Consider the following 21,628-nt stretch of genomic DNA (forward strand, 5'->3'; position numbering starts at 1 on the left):
TGTAGCCAAAATATCAATGAAATCCTAATTAATGAAGCATCTGAAAAACAAGTGAGACTGAACGAAAGGGCCATATATAAATCTGCCATAATGATTGCGTGAAGGATGGAGTTCTTCTGCACAGGTGAATGAGCAGGTGATCTCCGTTCATATCTGAATGTTTACAATGATTACGTTGATTCCACTGATTCCATTTTAAAATATCAGGGAGATATCATCTGTGTACGTGAGCACATGAGAAATATAAAAAATCTAACATGCTGCAAGCCCTTTTTTTTAAAGGTTTGATCATTTTTATTAAATAATAATCTAGGGCTTGACATTAACACCTGCCAAACGCGGCTGGATTTCAGCAGTGGCGTGTAACACAGTCACTACAACTAGCTAATATATACAGACTGTATATACAGTCTAATATATACAAGTTTACACCGATCAAGCATAACATTATGACCACTGACAGGTGAAGTGAATAACACTGATTATCTCTTCATCACGGCACCTGTTAGTGATATATTAGGCAGCAAGTGAACATTTTGTCCTCAAATTTGATGTGTTAGAAGCAGGAAAAACGGGCAATTGGAGATGGCAGTTTTATTACTCAACAGGTGAGTCAGTTATTTTATTGAGTAGATAAATTGCCAATGTAGCTTTCTAACAGAGTTAATTTTAAAGCATTATCTATTGTCATCCGCACAGTCACGCAAAGTGGAAGCACAACTAAAACAATGTTCTTCCACAAAATGCATGCAGTTTTGTTTTCTAACCACTAGAGGGCCAAAAGTTACATAGAGTACCTTTAATTTTTCAAAAAGAGCCAGAACAGTCAGAATGTTCAGTTTCATCTAATCTTTCAATAAATGTATGGTTACTGTGTTATTTTAGAATTGTGTTTTAATAAAATGTGATTGACAGATACACTTCATTTTTTTTTTTACAATGAATTATTAAAGGCGAACCTTGCTGAGTATACAATTATTATTATTTGTAGTATTATTATAATTATTATATAAATTAATTTTTATCAGAAAAAAAATAGTACTTCATCACATATGTCGTCACATCTTTTGCTTTGATGATTCAGCCATGAGAAATTCGTCTGGTCTTTATGACAAAGAAATGTTCTTCACAGCCAAAAATTGAAGCTATAATCCATAGCGTCTGCAAATTTTGGGTCTGGCACCCAGGGGACATCACCTCACCAGCTGGTGCCTGCAAAAATGGCCCAAAGAAGGTCTGTGTGTTATAGACACTGAAATACAACATTATATTGTAGCCCCCTTTTCCTCTAAAATTGTCTGTATAAAAGTTTAAGTAAAATAATGTGCTATGTCATGATCATATTTTATAATATTCTTCCGCATCTCTTTTGTGACAGTAGTCTCACAACCTCAAGAGCAACAGCAAACAATAGCAAAGCATGCATTTATCACATGGTTTGTCACTTTTAGGGAATGAATATTAATATTTCTCCATAGAATCTATAAATTTATAAAGGGATATAAGCAATTACTCTACTGCAGTGCTGGGAGCCACAGCTGAGGTTTCATCATGTTTAAAAGTAATGGGCAGAAGATGGCAAATGAAAGAAAAAAACAGCCTTTGCATAAGAAATGGCCTTTGTCTGCCTGACCTTTGCTTTTCTACTTTGCATTTGGTTCAAAGGTCTCAGTCTTAGGGTTTAGAAAAAGCATGAATGACTCAAACTAGCTGCACACAAGAAAGCCTTTGACCTTTTAAGTCAAAATGATTGCAAATATATTGATGATTGTGCTTCCATATTCTAATGTGTTGTTAAAGGAGACAGCTGAATAATATATAAAATCTAATTTTTGATCAAATAAGTCAAATATGTTTTTGGATATTCTAAATGAACATATGCCAATCTGTGAATAATGAAATGCCTGGCTTATCTTGTTTAACATTTATGAAATGCTGCAGTGATTATGTTAGATTACAATACATAGCCTAAAGTGTCATTTTTGGTGACTCCTTTCAAAATAATTTTTTTTTTTATAAAGGTAAAATAATAATTTGGTAGAAAAATCTCAGATGTCAGTATATTTTTTTGACTAACCGTAATTCCCAGAGGTATGGTTAGTGGCATTAGACCGCAGAGTCCGCAAAGATCCTAATGTTTTCATTATGAATTTTTAATGATTGTCAGTAAATGTGCCAATGGAAATAATTTCACAAATCTACACACATCTGTAAGAATTATATAACAGATGCTCTATTATGATGTTAATGTTATTGAATTACAAGCTCTAATGATGCAGTTCCACACTGTGTCCTGAGGATGGCAGAAAAGCATCTTTATTGAAATCACATCCTACGATGTGCCCCTGAACATGTCTTGTAACACAAAACCATACAATTGAAGTTTTGTTTTCTTCACTATCTATGCCCATTTTGCTTACATATGAAAATATATCATACATTTAATATATCATACATCAATATAATGTTGTATTTGGTAAAAAAAAAAAATGTTTTTTATTTGTTTGTTTTTTAATCTGGTTTCATTAAATGCAAATCTAAAAATATAGGACAATGTCTCTTACCCCAACACTTAATAGCAACAAACCTGAACAGAAAACAACCATGTATTAACACCAACATAACCTTAAACAATACTGGACAATGAACTAAGGAAACTCAGGGCCCTATTTAAACAATCTAAGCGCATGGTCTAAAGCGCATGGCGCAAGTGCACTTAGGGTGAATCCACTTTTGCTAGTTTAATGACGGGAAAAATGGTCGGCGCACCCGGCGCATGGTCTAAAAGGGTTGTCCCTATTCTCTTAATGAGTAATGGGTGTGTTTTGGGCGTAACGTGCAATAAACCAGTCAGAGTCTCATCTCCCATTCCCTTTAAAAGCCAGTTGCACTCACACCATGACGGATTCGCTATTTACATGGCGGAATTTGCCTTTTAAATAACAAAACAAATATCGTGCCATTGACTTTAGACCAGGTTTCAGTTGGTCAATGGTGCAATCTATTTCAGTTGCCTCAAAATGGTAACGTGCCAACAATGTGTAACGGAGGCTAGTAGTTGCTGTGCAAGTAAACCTCACTCCTCGTTAGAGCATCTGACTCCCACGCCAGAGACCCGGGTTCAAGGCCCGCACAGAGTGGGGCGAACAGGACCTGAGTAGAGGGGTTACTAATGCACCTGAACACACCTTGTTTTCAGACCAGCACGCCCATGGTTGCACAAATGGGTGCAAATGCATTTGCTATTTAAACAATGTGGCGCAGGATGTGAAAATGATAACTGTGTCGGGCTGAAACAAAAAACACTTGCGTCGTGCCTGGCACCGCATTGCGCCGGGTGTATGATAGGGCCCATAGGGTTCATATTGCAGAGGAATGTAATCAAGTAACAGAACAGGTGTGTGGAATTATAGAAACCAATTAGAAAGTCAGGTAGGCTAAATGGGAACAGAGTGAAAATGCACCGTTTTCAACTAAAAACGGAAAACTTTTTATGCGCGTTGGCCGTTCATTTACACAGCAACGCCTGAAAACGCAAACTTTTGAAAACGTGTTTCAAAGTGGAAGTTTTTGAAAACGATACCGTTTTCATCTCCGTGTAAACTGCAAAAACGCAAATCTGTGAAAATGGCAACGGCATGCACATGCGTATTTCGTGTTTAGTCTATTCACGAGTAGAATCATAGTGCAGTAAACTGTAAAAATAAGGTGGATAGGTATGCGCGAGGCGATTGCTCTGTACAAGAATGCGTATGTGCGCAAGTGCGTAGTCTTTGTTTACAAAGTGACAATCGCCAACTACTTGTCTAGCATGCGTAGTACAGCATTTTTAGTCTTTTGGGCGGATCCGTGTGAACAGGGATAGTTTTGATAACGTTGTCGTCTGTTCAAAGAAAAAACATTTCCGTTTATAGTACATCGTTGTTGTGTAAACGTACCCTAAAGCAGAACATACACGTAACAGTTTGTAGGACAATGATATATTTTATAAATATTAGGTGCATTAATTTTGGGGCAAGTTGTCACACATGTAGTTCAGTGGAAATGTTCAAAAACTATTCAATACTTAAACAGTATGTGCCTACATATTAGGCTAATTAACTTAAAAAAATAAAATGTATCCTCCCAAAAAAAGTAGGCCTATGCCAACTAGCCCTAATCTCCCCTTATATATCGCTTTTTATATTATGTCAATTAGATTTAGGTCTATAAAAATGTTTTGACAGTGCACATAAATTAAATTTCTATAATGATGTAACCTTGCAGTTTTAAAAATCATCTAGAGAAGTCTTGTGACTCCTCCTGCAGTAGAATTTGGGTTGTAGTACTGCAGAATTTGATACTGCTATGACTCACGTGCCTTTTTGAAGCCTGAATAAGCAGTGGATGTGCCCACTGCTGCTTTCTACGGATATTCATAGATAAAAAAAAATAAGAACGTAGAAGAAAAGGTATGCCTAATTATTATACGCTACTACTTTTTTTTTTTTTTTTAACTTTATATAAATTCATTTCAGGCAGTCGAAGCCGCGCATGCCTGCATCCTTTGGAGTTTGTGGTACCCGGCGCTGCATCCATTTGGTAGCACCCATCAGCTGATGCTCTATCAAGGTCACCCGCGCAGAGCATCATGGGCGGTGGGTATCGGATGCGCTTGGTCCCACCCCACGAGCACAATTCGCATCCTAACCTAAACCTCGCCGAATAAGGTATTCTCGCATCACGAGGCTATGACGGAACAGCTGTCACAAGGCGTGATGCGGAATATTCGTCGTGGATAAAAAAGGGGCGTGCACGACGTTTTACGTGCTCAACCGGCGGTATTTCGTCAAAGAGGAACGTGCTGTTGGTCGTGTATTTGCTACGTGACGAATAAAAAAATACATCATTGACAGTGCGGAATTTCACTAGACTTCAGTGCCAGTGGGTCAACGCAATACTTGCGCGCAAACGGGTGGCTACGACGCACGAGAAACAAGGTAACTGCATCCTCAATTGATGATATACATTTTAATAGTATATTTAAATAGCATGTCAATTATCATAGTAGCATGATGCTGATTATTGTAGCCACGTATTCTATTGTCTTATTTGGTTAAATATAAATTAACTGACAGCTTATCTCTTAAAAAGAAAAGAGCATGTCAACATTTGTAGTGAATGCTAAAATATTACAATGCACAGCGTGATCAATATTATAGTAGATTTATGAGACTTGTGGGGCTGTAATTTTGTGTTGATAAAATAATTGTTTGCCCAAAAATTGATTTTGTCAAACAAAATGGATTTGTTTTGTTAAAATTACGAAACTAATTATTTTACACCTACATAATGTTTAATGATTCAAAAAAAAAAAAAAAAAAAAAAAAAAAAAAACAGCTGCGGTTAAGAACATGACCAAACCCACATATCCAAAAGTGGAGTCAGCAATATGCGGGAACACCTGTTGTAGCTACAACAGTGTAACCAGATAGAATTGTTTGTGTGTGTGTGTTTTGTTTTGTTTTTGTTTTTGCGTTTTTGCAAGGTTAAAGGAAGGTTTGGGGAGGGGGTCATCATTGGGGGTCATCATCACAAAAGGTTTGGGGGGATGGGTCAGGATATTCTCCTCTTTTTACATATAGCCTAAGTAGGCTACGCATTTTTACATAAACATTCCTTCTAAAACGGTTTTCAGAAATTCATTTTATCACAAATGTTTACAAGTTTGCTTAAAGATGTAACTATGGTAGTTGTTGTTCAATTCATGATAGAACTTTGGCAAAACGTAACTTATTATACATTTCAATGTCCCATAGGCTTGTATGTCTCTAAAACGTTTCTGTTTTGTTTAAAACATGTAGGATACTTACCTAATATGCTAGCAGCGCTAAAAGAAGTTGCATGCGATTATGCGCAACAGATTGTCTAAAAAGTCGTTGTATAATTCTCAAACTGCTTGAAGGACGCTAATTTACAACTGTTTTACTATTTTTGCGTTTTTAAAGGCAAAATAGTCACGAACACCATCGCATCTCGGGTATAAGGAGGTTGTGTGCCAAATCTCACGTTCACGCGGAATCCATCAATCTTGGACGTTTCCACTCTGGCACGATGGAGGGGGAGAAGGTTAGTCCTGCGATTTTAAAATGATCTGTTCCCAAAAGACTACGTGTATTCAAACATGGCATTTAGGTATTTTACTTGTATATAAGAGTTATCAGCACAGCATAATGCCAGTCAAATACTGTAGCATCCGAGGAATCATTTTATTTCTACTTGCAATGACTGTGATGAATGTAGGCCTACCATAGATGTTTTTCATGGCTTTGATGAACTACTTTAGCTATAAGCTCATATGTAAATTTGTTTCAGCATTGAATGCATGTCAAAAGTTAATCAATATGATCAATCAACAGTGTCATGCATAATCCCAGTATGTTGCCAGTGTTGTGTGGTCTTCTTGAAAGGAATGTCAATGCAGCTATTACTCTCAGGATGTTGCTATGACAATGAGGGAGGGGCAGAGATGCTGAGGACAGGATATCAAGGATATTAAGACCTTTGGGATGTAAATGTTTGGGAGAGACAGAGAGAGAGACAGAGTGGGTGATGAAGTTGTTTAATATTGGATTTTTATTTAGATCCTCTTAATGCTCACAACATAAGCAGATTAAATCATTCTGGAATAAGAGTTTGTGAGCAGATTAGATGACATGACATTTGTTTTGAAACTTATTTCACTGAGTCATCGTGACTTGAGAGTATTTCGGGTGTGGAAGAGAGGGAGAGCGAGTAATAGGATCAGATTAAAAGGAAATGATGCTATTATTGATCTACATTTCCTATCATTGTTTCTTTCAGACAATTACGTCTTGCTGCTTTGTTTAGATAATGTCAAATGCTGTGCAAGAAATGCCCTGCAACAAAGCATCAACCTGCAGCCTTATGGATACAGCACTATCCTTGCACCACTATTGTATTTATACAGTATGAAAAAAAATTATAAACTCCTTTTGATGTAGTTCAATATCTGTAGGTTTAAGGTCACCTGTGTCAAATGTCTGACTATCTCAGCATCACACAGCCCTTCATAATTCACAGCGTCAGCACTGCTGTGTCCTATTGCCCTATAAACCTGAGATCTGTATTTGCAGTGTTGTCTTACAGCTGAAGACAGGGTTGTTTTAGGACATGGCTGATTTGTGGTGATTAAGATGAGCTCTTTAATAATACGTTGTTGGCTGCTGACTTGTTTATATCCCATTATTTACTACATCAGTCGAAGCAGAGTGCAGTGTGTCTCTTTTCTTTTTAGAGAAATCAGTCAAGCAGACGTTAATGAAAGAATCTGGGGGAGTAGCCAGTAAACTAGGACTTTAAAGAAACACACAACCCAAGAAAAAAGCAAGATTAAAATGACACCTTTAAATGTTGTTAAAATGTTTTATGAATAGAGACAAAATTTTGTGTTTTGTTAGTGTGTTTGGTGTTTCATTTTTATGATCAAAATTTAAAAAAAATTAAAATAGTAAGACTATAAAAAAAATTGTCAAACTAAAATGATGAACAACTAACTGACCTTGAAACCCTTTCTCTCTTGCTTTACAGAAGCAGGTAACATGCTACCTCCTGTTTTCTTTGTCAACGGCTGTAATTGGCTCCCTACAGTTTGGCTACAACACAGGAGTCATCAATGCACCAGAACAGGTTAGTGTGTGTGTGTGTGTGTGTGTGTGTGTGTGTAGTACCTATCAAATGTTCAAACACACCTATACAATCGTTCAAATATTTTGAGGTCAGTAAGATTTTTTTTTTTTAAAGAAATTAATACTAATATTAAAGATGTATCACAGTTTCTAGAAAAATATTAAGAAACACAATGGTTTATCACATTAATAATAATAATAATAATAAATGTTTCTTGAGCACCAAATCAGCATAGAGTATTATGATTTCTGAATGATCATGTGACACTGGAGTAATGATGCTGAAAATTCAGCTTTACCATCACAGGAATAAATTACTTTTTAAAGTATCTTCAAATAGAAAACAGTTTTTAAATTGTAATAATATTTCACATTATTACCATTTTTTGACCAAATAAATGCAGCCTGGGTGAGCAAAAGAGACTTCTTTCAAATACATAAAAAAAATCTTACCGACATCTAAATTTTGAACAGTATTGCACTTTTTTTTATTCATGTTATTTTCTTTGGAGTAATATATTTTGAAATGTATACAGTGAGAATTATGCAATGACCATCTTACATGGGAACCTTTTAATCTTTTAGAAATTGCGGGCGTTCTTTAACACCACATGGATGGAGCGTTACGGGGAGCCCATAAAACCAGGCGTGTGCACCGTTGTGTGGAGTTTTGCTGTGGCCATCTTTAGCGTGGGTGGAATGATGGGATCATTCAGTGTCGGTGTCATAGCCAACAAATTTGGAAGGTGAGTGGAAATTCATCTATAATGTTTGATATGTCAAATGTTGACCATTTTAATTTGGCGAGAACCTGATATATCTTTTGTGGAAGTCCTGTGCTCTGAAGTCCTGTTTAAAGCTAAAGAAAGAAATCTAAACCTTGTGAATTCTTCCGTGTGATTACGCATAAAGGTTTACAGTCATCGGTAAAGACACATTGAGGTCAGAGTCATGGCTTAGTGCTTAATGCATTTTTTCTAGTACACTACACCATGATTGATGATAATGCGGGCATTGTGGGTTTAAACCTGGCTTGTGATATTTCCCAGTCAACATTATCTCCATCATTTCTGTTCTCTGTTTAATTTATGTATCAATATATGTACCAAAAATGTAGCAAGGATTTTTCAGTTGTGTTGTTATGCTGGGAAACCTGAGCCAGATAAATACATCAGAGTATGTCAGAGTTACTCACAATAGTGCTTTAACTAGACAGTAAATGCTTCATAAATAATAGGGGTGTAAATCAGACAGTTTGTCACGATTCGATACAATATCGATTCTCATAGCCAACGATACGATATTTTCCGATACCTCAAAAAGTTCTGCGATACGATTACGATACAATTCGATTCAGGGGTATATCGATCAATATTTCGATATTATGTGCCTATTTTACACTACCACTTATGACATGACAACAGTCAAGAAAGTATTTTAGGCTTCTGTGCTAAAATGTGTAATGTCAAAAAACTGATAAACAAGGAAATGTTGTATATGTTATGTATATATTGTAGGCCTATATTCTATAAAATTAAAAGACATTTCTTTTAAATGTATAGCGCAGCTTTGTAATGAAGCAACAACATATAGGTAGGACAGAACAAGACAGGCTATTAATATTCTTTCATTGTGCAAAAGTATTATAAAGGCTCATACACAGCGGCAAAAAGCACTTATGCGCAACCCGTGTGCAGAATGATGCGCTTGAAACAATACAGAGTCACAGTGCGCAGCGCTCCTACGCAGCAGTTTATTGAGCATTTTCTTTTAACATTTCATTTCACTTACTGTGTGTGTGTGTGAAGAACGATTCATAGCGCTCTATTCTCCAGTGTTGTGATCTAACTAACAGACACTGTTTGAGATGTGTGCACGCTGCTTTTTGCAAGGCTTTAAACACAAGCAAATTATAAACTTTCGTGAAGATTCAGCACTGGCTCGATCGGGACAGTGACACTTCCATCTACTGTCCCGAGCGTCTTTCACAAGTTCTGAAAGGTAGTTTAAACCAGAATGCACGCGTTGGCGATAATGCATAGACTGTCGTTGTGTGAAAATGTGGAGAGTGTTAAAACGAAGGTGCCTCTATAAATAACCCACAGGTATCGATTTTTTACGCGTTACATCGATGCATCGTATCGTTACACATCAGATCGATGTATCGATCTATATCGATGTATTGTTACACCCCTAGTCAGAGTTACTCACAATAGTGCTTTAACTAGACAGTAAATGCTTCATAAATAATAAAAACAGTGTAAAGTTTTGAGGGCACTCAGAGCAGAAGAATTGACCTCTGTCTTCCTGAACAACCACATTCAAAGCGAGCATTCATGTGTGCTCAGTGGCCATTGTTCTTTTTCTGCCTTCTTTCTGTGGCCTCCTCTGTCACCCTCCCTGGTTTTTCCTCTTGTTTGTTTTTGTCAGTGACAACTGGGATGAAAAATATGCATTGTATTTTAATAACAGGAATTCACAACACAATAAATAGTAACTAATACTTATTGAGTATAATAAGCAATACAAATGTTTGTTCAAAGTTCATACGTTCAAAAGTTTGGGGTTTTAAGAAATATTTCAAATAAATATTGTTAATTAAAATAATATATTTTACTATAGTTAATGTAATAATTATTATTACTTATGTTATTATTACAGGAGTTCACAAGGACAGTTACAGTATCTCACAGAAGTGAGTACACCCCTCACATATTTGTAAATATTTTATTATATCTTTTCATGTGACAACACTGAAGAAATGACATTGTGCTACAATGTAAAGTAGTGAGTGTACAGCTTGTATAACAGTGTAAATTTGCTGTCCATTAATGTCTAAACACAGCCATTAATGTCTAAACTGCTGGCCACAAAAGTGAGTACACCCCTAAGTAAAAATGTCCAAATTGGGCCCAATTAGCCATTTTCTCTCCCCGGTGTCATGTGACTCGTTAGTGTTACAAGGTCTCAATTGTGAATGGGGAGCAGGTGTGTTAAATTTGGTGTTACCGCTCTCACTTTCTCATACTGGTCACTGGAAGTTCAACATGGCACCTCATGGCAAAGAACTCTCTGAGGATCTGAAAAAAAGAATTGTTGCTCTACATAAAGATGGTGTAGGCTATAAGAAGTTTGCCAAGACCCTGAAACTGAGCTGCAGCACGGTGGCCAAGACCATACAGTGGTTTAACAGGACAGGTTCCACTCAGAACAGGCCTCGCCATGGTTGACCAAAGAAGTTGAGTGCTCAGCGTCATATCCAGAGGTTGTGTTTGGGAAATATGAGTGCTGCCAGCATTGCTGCAGAGGTTGAAAGAGTGGGGGATCAGCCTGTCAGTGCTCAGACCATACACCGCACACTGCATCAAATTGGTCTGCATGGCTGTCGTCCCAGAAGGAAGCCTCTTCTAAAGATGAGGCACAAGAAAGCCCGCAAACAGTTTGCTGAAGACAAGCAGACTAAGGACATGGATTACTGGAACCATGTCCTGTGGTCTGATGAGACCAAGATAAACTTATTTGGTTCAGATGGTGTCAAGCGTGTGTGGCGGCAACCAGGTGAGGAGTACAAAGACAAGTGTGTCTTGCCTACAGTCAAGCATGGTGGTGGGAGTGTCATGGTCTGGGGCTGCATGAATGCCTAAACCCTATTGAGGGTACCTAAGCTGAGGGTACCTAAACCTTATTGAGCATCCGTGGGGCATCCTCAAACGGAAGGTGGAGGAGCGCAAGGTCTCTAACATCCACCAGCTCCGTGATGTCGTCATGGAGGAGTGGAAAAGGACTCCAGTGGCAACCTGTGAAGCTCTGGTGAACTCAATGCCCAAGAGGGTTAAGGCAGTGCTGGAAAATAATGGTGGCCACACAAAATATTGACACTTTGGGCCCAATTTGGACATTTTCACTTAGGGGTATACTCACATTTGTGGCCAGTGGTTTAGACATTAATGGCTGTGTGTTGAGTTATTTTGGGGGACAGCAAATTTACACTGTTATACAAGCTGTACACTCACTACTTTACATTGTAGCAAAGTGTCATTTCTTCAGTGTTGTCACATGAAAAGATATAATAAAATATTAAAAAAATGTGAGGGGTGTACTCACTTCTGAGAGATACTGTATATACTTGCACAACACCTGATGCAGACATGCATCCTCAAAACCATTTTGATTCCCCTGCCGTGCTTAATGGTGCCACACATGCATTTGGTGTTCAAACACTCCAGTCATCTCCTATGAACTTACACTATATTGCCAAAAGTTTTGGGATGCCTGCCTTTATGTGCACATGAACTTTAATGACATCCCATTCTTAATCTGTAGGGTTTAATGTGAAGTTGGCCCACCCTTTGCAGCTATAACAGCCTCAACTCTTCTGGGAAGGATTTCCACAAGGTTTAGAAGTGTGTTTATGGGAATTTTTGACCATTCTTCTAGAAGCGCATTTGTGAGGTCAGGCAGTGATGTTAGCGAGAAGGCCTGACTCAGTCTCCACTGTAATTCATCCCAAAGGTGTTCTATCGGGTTGAGGTCAGGACTCTGTGCAGGCCAGTCAAGTTCCTCCACACCAAACTTGCTCATCCATGTCTTTATGGACCTTGCTTTGTGCACTGGTGCACAGTCATGTTGGAACAGGAAGGGGTCATCCCCAAACTGTTCCCACAAAGTTGGGAGCATGAAATTGTTCAAAATGTTTTGGTATGCTGAAGCATTAAGAGTTCCTTTCACTGGAACTAAGGGGCCAAGCCCAAACCCTGAAAAACAACCCCACACCATAATCCCCCCTCCACCAAACTTTACACTTGGCACAATGCAGTCGAACAAGTACCATTCTCCTGGCAACCGCTAAACCCAGACTCGTCCATCAGATTGCCAGACAGAGAAGTGTGATTCATCACTCCAGAGAACACGTCTCCACTGCTCTAGAGTCCAGTGGCGGCGTGCTTTACACCACTGCATCCGACGCTTTACATTGCACTTGGTGATGTAAGGCTTGGATGCAGCTGCTCGGCCATGGAAACCCATTCCATTAAGCTCTCTAAGCACTGTTCTTGAGCTAATCTGAAGGCCACAGAAGAGGTCTGTAGCTGTTGACTCTGCAGAAAGTTGGCGACTTCTGTGCACTGTGCGCCTCAGCATGCGCTGACCCCGCTCTGTGATTTTACGTGGCCTACCACTTCGCGGCTGAGTTGCTGTTGTTCCCAATTGCTTCCACTTTGTTATGATACCACTAACAGTTGACCGTGGAGTATTTAGTAGTGAGGAAATTTCACAAATGGACTTATTGCACAGGTGGCAAACTATTACGGTACCATGCTTGAATTCACTGAGCTCCTGAGAGCGACCCATTCTTTCACAAATGTTTGTAGAAGCAGTCTGTATGCCTAGGTGCTTGATTTTATACACCTGTGGCCATGGAAGTGATTGGAACACCTGAATTCAATGATTTGGAGGCGTGTCCCAATACTTTTGGCAATATAGTGTATATACCTGACACAATCCAATGCTAGTTTGTTCAGTTTTGACTTGTCGGACCACAGAACATGGCTCCAATCTTCCACATTCCAGTCTTTATATTCTTTGGCAAACAAAAAACAAAAAAAGGTGTATTTTTGCAGTAGATAACTAATAAATGGTTTCTTCACTGGTACACAACCTCTAAATCCAGCCTCTTATAGCCGTTGACTTACAGTTACAGTATAGAAGCTGTTTTAAATCGGTCCCACATTCAGGTGATTTTTAATCCTCCTGTCAAAATTCTGACTAGTCTTCCTTCACCAGCCAGAGCACTTTATATTCTGCATAGTAATGGTCTCACTGTGCTTTTAAATAATTCTGTGGGCATTGTGACCATTCACATCCTGCACATCAGCAATATCTAAAACCAACTGACCAGATTCAGCCATTTCAACAATATCCTCCTCGGTTGCAGAGGACAGCTCCTTCCATCTGGCCATTTTCACTAAAACCCACAAAATAACATCTAATAATATAGCTAATACCTGCCACATAGTGATTTATTGAATTATATGCTGCGAAGAAGCCAATTTTCCTATGTCGGGCATCACTTTTGGTCACTACTGTGTGTGTGTATGTAGTTTGAGTGACTGAATGAAGCTCAATCGTAGTTCAGGCAGACAATGGCGTGACAGCCAGCTATCAGCTGCCATTCAGCTGATCCGTAACTCCTCCATCTACCAATTAAACAAGGTTTAAGTTCATCCTTATACTCACTTGCTTTACTCTGTCGCATAGACATGCATTAAGCCAGCTTTAGTTCTCACAGACATGCGGTTTAGTCTGTTGCACAAACATGCATTAAACGGTTAGTTCACCCAAAAATGAAAATTCTGTCATTTATTACTCACCCTCATGTCGTTCCACACCCGTAAAACCTTCGTTCATCTTCGGAACACAAATTAAGATATTTTTGATAAAATCTGATGGTTCAGTGAGGCCTGCATTGACAGCAAGCTAATTTACACTATCAATGCCTAGAAAGGTAGTAAAAACATATTTAAAACAGTTCATGTGACTACAGTGGTTCAACCCTAATGTTATGAAGCGACGAGAATACTTTTTGTGCGCCAAAAAAACAAAATATCGGATGCTGCAACGGTCGAGATATGACGTACAGCGCCTTTTTTTTATTAACATGAATTCAATATATAACATATAGTAATACATTCAAAATGTAAAAATATACAACCTACTTGACTTACTGCAAATATAACATTCTTTTAATTCAGCCAAGAGGTCATGCCAATCTTCTACTGGTCGCACGTCTTCACGTGATGAGTTTCAAAATGCGAAACTTGTCGCACGAGCTTGCGTTTCCGGTCTGTCGCATTCGCATGCCTATGAATGGAAGTCAATGGAACGAAAAGTGCAGTGTGACCTTACCTTGACTTTGGCAGTTTGATTCATGCTCCGAACCACTGATTCGAAACAAAAGACCTCAGCGAGGTTTGCTTGTGGACAGCTCAGAAGCTGAACCCTACAGAGCGACGCCTGCCACCAAATAATGTTCAGAGCCTCTACAATAATCTTAATCAAACCGAGTGGTCCTGACTGAAATATATGTTATGTTTGAATATTTCATTAGAGTTTAGTCTGTTACAGTTTTATTCTGTCATTTAGTACATTATTGTTAACTAAAAGTATGTAATTTTAGTCAGAGCAAAATGGAATATAATGAATGAATATGAGATTTAAGACAAAATTTTGAACTAAGACAGAAGTTATGACTAAAACAACAAAGGGTGCAAGTTAGTCTTAACACTGTGTTCCTCTCTTTCTTGCTGTCATTTTTTGCATTTCCTCTGTTTGTTGCTGAATTAGTGTTTCAAATTCAATTGAACTCAATCCCTGTCTGTCTGTTTTTCTTTCTACAGACGTAAGTCAATGTTCCTAGTGAATATCTTGGCTCTGATTGGTGGGAGTCTCATGGGACTGTGTACTCTCTGCTACTCCTATGAGATGGTCATTGCTGGTCGGCTGATTATTGGGCTGTTCTGTGGCCTCTTTACTGGTCTCACTCCAATGTATATTGGGGAAGTGTCGCCCACTCCCCTCCGTGGAGCCTTTGGGACCCTGCACCAGCTTGGTGTTGTGCTGGGCATCTTAGTTGCACAGGTAAAGCATTCTATGTCACAGCAATTTAATTTGTTGCTAAATTACATATTAGTAAGAGACTGGAATTTTTTTTTTTTTTTTTTTTTTTTTTTTTGTGTGTCTTGACTAGATGGTTTATAAATAGAGTGTAAATCATTTTAAGAGTACTGTGGCCTCATTATATGTCTGTGCCACAACAAAGCCTTGGAGAAATATCCCCTCAAATTAGTAATGCACTTGCATTGTGTTACTTCTGTCCTTTTCATCTAGATATTTGGTCTGGAGAGTCTGCTGGGTTCACAAAAGCTTTGGCCTGTACTTCTGTCTCTAACCGTGCTACCAGCCATCCTGCAGTGTATACTGCTGCCATTCTGTCCAGAGAGCCCTCGCTACCTGCTCATTAACCTCAATGAGGAAGAAAAGGCCCGCAAAGGTATGAGAGAGATCACAAATTATCTTTATCTCCATTAAGCTACAGCCATACTTCATTGAACAATTTAGGTGAATAGAACAGTCCCACTTTTGTGCGATTTTACTGCATGGCTTCAAACATGTTGCAAACTTTTTTCCTGCCAGTGCGGCTAAATTTTGTTAGAGGTTGCGCTGGTGCCACCACCACGTTGGTCAACTCATAAGAGCTCCCATTTAAGTTGCATATAAGAAACATAAAACAAAGGCTGAATGAAACCGCACTACTCCTTTGAACTGCGGACCATTTATCAGCTCGTACCAATAATAGACAGCAAGCTCAGAACAGGTTTACTCGCGGGACGATCTTGATCATGTGACAATGTTACTACACAGTGCTGGGATATTCAGTGAGAAAGCGTTTTAAATTCACCGTAGTATTAATAACATTGCTGCGAGAGCTAGTGAGAAGCATTCAAATTTGGCACAGAATTCTGTTATAAACCACAGATATCAGATCAAACAGCGCTGACATGGAAACCAGGAGAGACATTGTACCGTGAATAGTTATAGAAGGATTTTCAGTCCAAAAATCACCAACTTAACCATGGATTTAATGTATTAATGCTAACTGTAACCATGGTATTGTGGCAGAAATAGTTTTTACATGATTCATTTCAGGGTTTGTACAACCTTTTGAGCATGAAATTCTTCACACAACTTGTTCCAGCACTTCAAAGCATGAAATATTATCCAATTTAAAAGTTATTTTTAATGTGATGACCAACAACATTATTTGTTCATCCTTCAAAGACTGTCCCTATTTGTAAAACTAAAAGTTTTCAAGATATAGGAAAACTAACTTTTAAATTTTATTTAAAAATAAAAAAGACATTGACAATGAAATTACCACTATAACCAGTAGATGGTGGCAGAGGACCACTGTGAAGGCTAATCTTCTTTAATAACTTTCTTTAGCCCCTTGAGGTTAGCGGAGAAGTCTCTCCCGATACACATTTCCATAAAGATCGCACAGAGGTGCAGTTGTAACAACAAAAAAAACTGTGGTTTATTAATCACAATCTCCGGTTTACTTTCCAAACAAAAATACAAAATTAAACTTCTAAGAATGCGAAATTCCAGTGTGAAATGCGATACCATTGCATGCGATTGAAGAAACTGTTGCTCTCCATCCTCTAACCTGTCTCTGTCAAACAATTCTAATTGACTATTAACACCTGCACTTTCGTGCCGTAGTGACACGTCAAGGAGGAGCAATTAAATTGACATGAACAGGTTAGTCCAAGTATTAAACAGTAAACATAAAATTTCTTATATATTTAAATCATAATGTTTTGAAATACAGAATAAATAAACCAAACTTAATCTCTTCAGGTTCATATTTCTGCTAGTGCACAAGAATATAAATATGGCTACTACAACCACTTATTGGCTTATTAGCATATTTTTTTCATACATTTTTTTCATACATTTTTTCATACTTTTGAACTTATATTTAGAAGCGCTACCAAATCAGGTGCTGGTGCCACCATCTGTAAAACTTAGTGGCACCGGTGCTACTGCTGTCAAGTGTTTTTCTGGAGTCCTATACTGTACTGTCAATGAACATCTCAGCAAAAAAGGTGTTTCTGGGTGGAAGTGACTGATAGAGCCTAAACTATTTTTTTTATTTAGTGAACGACGTTCATTTCTGTGGCCGTAATATTGTGCCAAATGCACTTAACCTCATGTTTCCACTTAACTCTAATTAAGCCTTTGCTGATGACAAAATGAGCTAAAACATCTGTTAAAAACAGAAGCCCTTTATTAAATAACATATACAGTTTATTGCTGACTGGAACAGGATGAAAAAAACCCTCAGTTACAGTCACATTTACCACATGATTCATTTTACACCAGATAATTGTGCACATGAATGACTAATAGATGCCAGCTGCTGTAGCATAACTATAGTAAAATTTGGTTATGCAGGTGTCGCAGAAATAACACTAATGTTGCACAAACGTTGCACAAATGTGTTTAACATCTAAGAAGCAGACTATTACAAAATTCATATAAATCAGAACATTTCCATGTTTGTTTGTTTTTTGGCAGTGGAGGGTTAAATTACTCATATAGTATAGTTCCCATTATCTTAAAACTGATAATAAGAAATGTTTCTTGAGCATCAAATTATAATGTTTTCTAAAAGATCATGTGACACTGAAAACTGGAGTAATGACTGCTGAAAATTCAGCTTTACCTTCACAGAAATAAATTACATATATTTAAAATATATTAAATAAAAAGATTAGTTTTCTATCGTAAGTCACAAAATCTCCATTATTTTGTCCCCCAGCACTGGTGCGCCTCCGTGGTTATGAGGATGTTGGGAAGGATATGCAGGAGATGAAGGAGGAGAGTGCAAAGATGGCCATGGAGAAGAAGGTGACCATCCCAGAGCTCTTCCGCATTGCCGCTTACCGCCAGCCTCTGCTCATCGCTGTCATGCTGCAGCTGTCCCAGCAGCTCTCTGGCATCAATGCTGTGAGTGACATACATTACTTACATGCATTTGCATACTACCTACTATTTTGAATGTAAAACAGTGTATAGTATGTGTATATTGTTCATAAATATTTGAATGTTCTACTACACTTGTAAACAAAGCACTCTGCAATATCCAAAAATGCAATGTGCTGGAATTGACATTATATTTCAGGTGTGACAAGTGATCTCTAATATCAACCATGATTATTAACTCGTTATTTGACTGGACTGCCAAATGTGTTTAATATGCGCCTGTGTTCTCATTTTACTGTCACTTGCGTTCCTTAGTTAACCATTTTGCCTTTTCTTCCTGTTTCTCCAAGGTATTTTATTACTCAACTGGTATTTTTGAGTCAGCCGGAGTGACTCAGCCCATTTACGCCACCATCGGAGCTGGAGTAGTTAACACTGTCTTTACTGTAGTGTCTGTAAGTATTTAATCATTGAACTTTAGGAGAAATCTATGTGTACTGTAACTGTGATGTGTTTGAGAGAATACTTCCATTTTATCCTTTTCTACAAGCTCTTCTTGGTGGAGCGAGCGGGACGGAGAACTTTGCACCTTATTGGATTGGGTGGGATGGCCATCAGCGCCTTGGCCATGACCATCGCTCTCTTATTGGTGGGTCCTTCTGTCTGTAAAGATTCAAAACAGGCCCTGTTAATATCTGGCCATCATGGGAATGTTAATGTCGTACCTATGTTTTCTTACCTTTGTCCCTGAGCAGAAGGACATTGAGTCTCTGCACTACCTCAGCATTGCTGCAGTCTTTGGTTTTGTGGCCATGTTCGAGATGGGCCCTGGACCCATTCCCTGGTTCATAGTGGCTGAACTGTTCTCCCAGGGGCCACGTCCTGCTGCCATGGCCGTTGCAGGATGCTCCAACTGGACAGCCAACTTCCTTGTGGGAATCAGCTTCCCTAAATTGGAGGTGAGTTTAATTTAGATAGACTTTTAAAATCAGTTGCTGTTACTTTTTAAATCCCTCATCTATGAACTTAAATTTGAAATAACCTTAATCCAACCTATTAAAATCAAGTTTTTAAATAATTTTCCTAGCATAATACATTTTTATCTCATGGCTACTGGGTTATTAAATGTGTGCGCAATATCAGAATTAAGTTTTTCTTATTGCTTGTGTATTGCAGGAGCTGTGCGGGCCATATGTCTTCATTATATTCATGATCTTCCTCATCTTCTTCTTCATATTTACGTACTTCAAAGTTCCAGAGACCAAAGGGCGAACTTTCGATGAGATCGCCCGTGGTTTTGGTGGGTCTCTGCCTCCGGCTGCCACCTCTGTGGAGGAGCCAGGCAGAGGCGCACTTCCCACCTCTCCAGTCAAAGAAAAAGTCCCGTTGGTGGAAGCTTCCAAATCTTCCTCCGAACAGGGGCCCAGCTCATCTGAGCAAACTGCGGTAAATGCCGCAAAGGTGGAAGAGAAACCTAGCTCAGTTACCCAGCCACTGGTAGATTCTAGTAAAGAGGAGAAATCTAATTCCAACATCTAAAAAAATGTGTAACTATATAGCTTAACATGATTAAAGCCATGACATATATCACTAAAGATAGAAAATAATACTGGAGATTATTTACTGAAAAGAGATTTAGGGTAAACCGATAAAGAAGGGAACCACAATGGAAAGTCACAGATCACCTAGCTATATTTTGAAAGGAGCTCACAGTACATGAGATTTTATTGTGTAGTTTGACACTTGATGGTTTGGTGCAATATTGATTCATTTTAAGGGTTTATCCTTTTATTGCTCATTTATTCCTGTTTGTGAGTTTTTTTAGTGCAGTTTTAATGTGAATGATCAAATAGGGCACAGTTTCCTATATCAAATCAAACAGAAAAAGGGAATTTTTACATAATTCACTCACCATTTTTAACTGTCAAACCTCAGTTTTTGTTTTTCCCATGGAATGAGAAATACAATCTCAAGGTTTTTGCACTGACGATGTTCATTTTGTAACATTTAATATATATACAGATATAGGTTTTCATTACTTCAGATCACTACTACCATTTATCCAAAATACTTAAAACATCTATTTAATTAGAAGATTAATTAAAAATATATATATTTATAGGAAGTGCGTAGCTAATAAAACTTATGCCAAGAATAAAATCGCTAGTTTACTGCTAAAAATAATACATTTAAAGAAACAAACTCTTAAGATAAATGTCACTCATTCATCTAAAATCACAATAAAGGTTGCATTGTAGAGGAAGCAAATGCACCGACCAGTGTTCAATGAATTGTACTACATATACTGAATAACCAGACATTTCGGATATCCATGATAAAGATTTTTAGCAAATGATGTGATCAGGGAGGAAATTTGCTAGATTATGACCGTTAATCAAGCTATTGAATTTCCCGTGTTTTAGTGCACCAGCGTTACATATGTGCTGCACTGACTCACTTTGAGGTTTGACAGAGTAGTGAGAGTAGTCTCACTTCATTTAAATAAATGTGTTTGTAATGACTGTAGTTCTGCACTTTCCAACACTTTGTTTGAGTCCCTTTCAAAGAGAACGCATACAGTATTTATTTATTTATACATTTATTTTTTACTTATATTAGAGAATCTTTATCAGTAATTTCTATCATGTCAAATTGATAGATGCTTTATGCTGCCATCGCTTAGGTGTTGCTATTTTTGTCTAGATATTCAATGTGAAAGTATTTATTAATAAGCACCTTTATTGGCCAGGGTAATATGAAGAACTGCTTTTTCCCATTCCCGTGTCTTGTGATCATGTATGTGTTGCACTGAGAGAAACTCTAAAAAAAAAAAAAAGTCCAAGAAAGACAACATTCCTCTGGCAGTAGTGCACTGTGGTTGTATTCCAGCGGTCCAGAGCAGCTTTACATTGAGCTAGCCTTCTTCTAACACTAATACAACCATCTTATTAACTGCTAATGCCTTTCACATACTGTACCTTTACTGTGCATAATGTACACAACACATAGTTCTTGCGTACTGTACAGAGTTACAAGAGCATCACACTGTAAATACCTAAGTTAATGTTTCTGTGTTGAGTGGTGTAATTAATGTAACTGGTCAAAATAGAGTGTCTGCTAAACAGAAGTGTTGATGTTTTGACTATTTGAATATTTTATGGTGGCTTTTCCTGGATGTGTATCAAAATCATGAGTGGTACTGTGTACAGTTGTATTATTTTGTGAATAAATAGTCTAAATTATTTCACGTTCGCCTGTTTCCTAAATGCGGCTAACAGGATACATCAGGTAACGTTTGTGATATTTTGGAGTATAGTATTTTTTTCCATTGTCATCACATAAGATACAAGATAACTAAAGCCAAAAGTTAACTTTTGTTTTACTTAGTGTGCATA

General features: G+C 37.9%; 1 protein-coding gene across 1 annotated transcript; it reads left to right on the forward strand.

Moving 5' to 3' along the window:
* Positions 1-4,606: 4,606 nt before the first annotated feature.
* On the forward strand, positions 4,607-21,475 carry slc2a3a (solute carrier family 2 member 3a). The gene is made up of 11 exons (XM_051873574.1): positions 4,607-4,979; positions 5,988-6,108; positions 7,591-7,689; positions 8,274-8,434; positions 15,083-15,323; positions 15,573-15,735; positions 18,070-18,257; positions 18,584-18,688; positions 18,784-18,882; positions 18,989-19,192; positions 19,410-21,475. The coding sequence occupies exons 2-11, from the start codon at positions 6,094-6,096 to the stop codon at positions 19,770-19,772; spliced, it is 1,638 nt and encodes a 545-aa protein (XP_051729534.1). The 5' UTR covers positions 4,607-4,979; positions 5,988-6,093; the 3' UTR covers positions 19,773-21,475.
* Positions 21,476-21,628: the final 153 nt, after the last annotated feature.

The sequence above is a fragment of the Ctenopharyngodon idella genome, chromosome 19 (assembly GCF_019924925.1).
Source record: "Ctenopharyngodon idella isolate HZGC_01 chromosome 19, HZGC01, whole genome shotgun sequence".
NCBI lineage: Eukaryota > Metazoa > Chordata > Actinopteri > Cypriniformes > Xenocyprididae > Ctenopharyngodon > Ctenopharyngodon idella.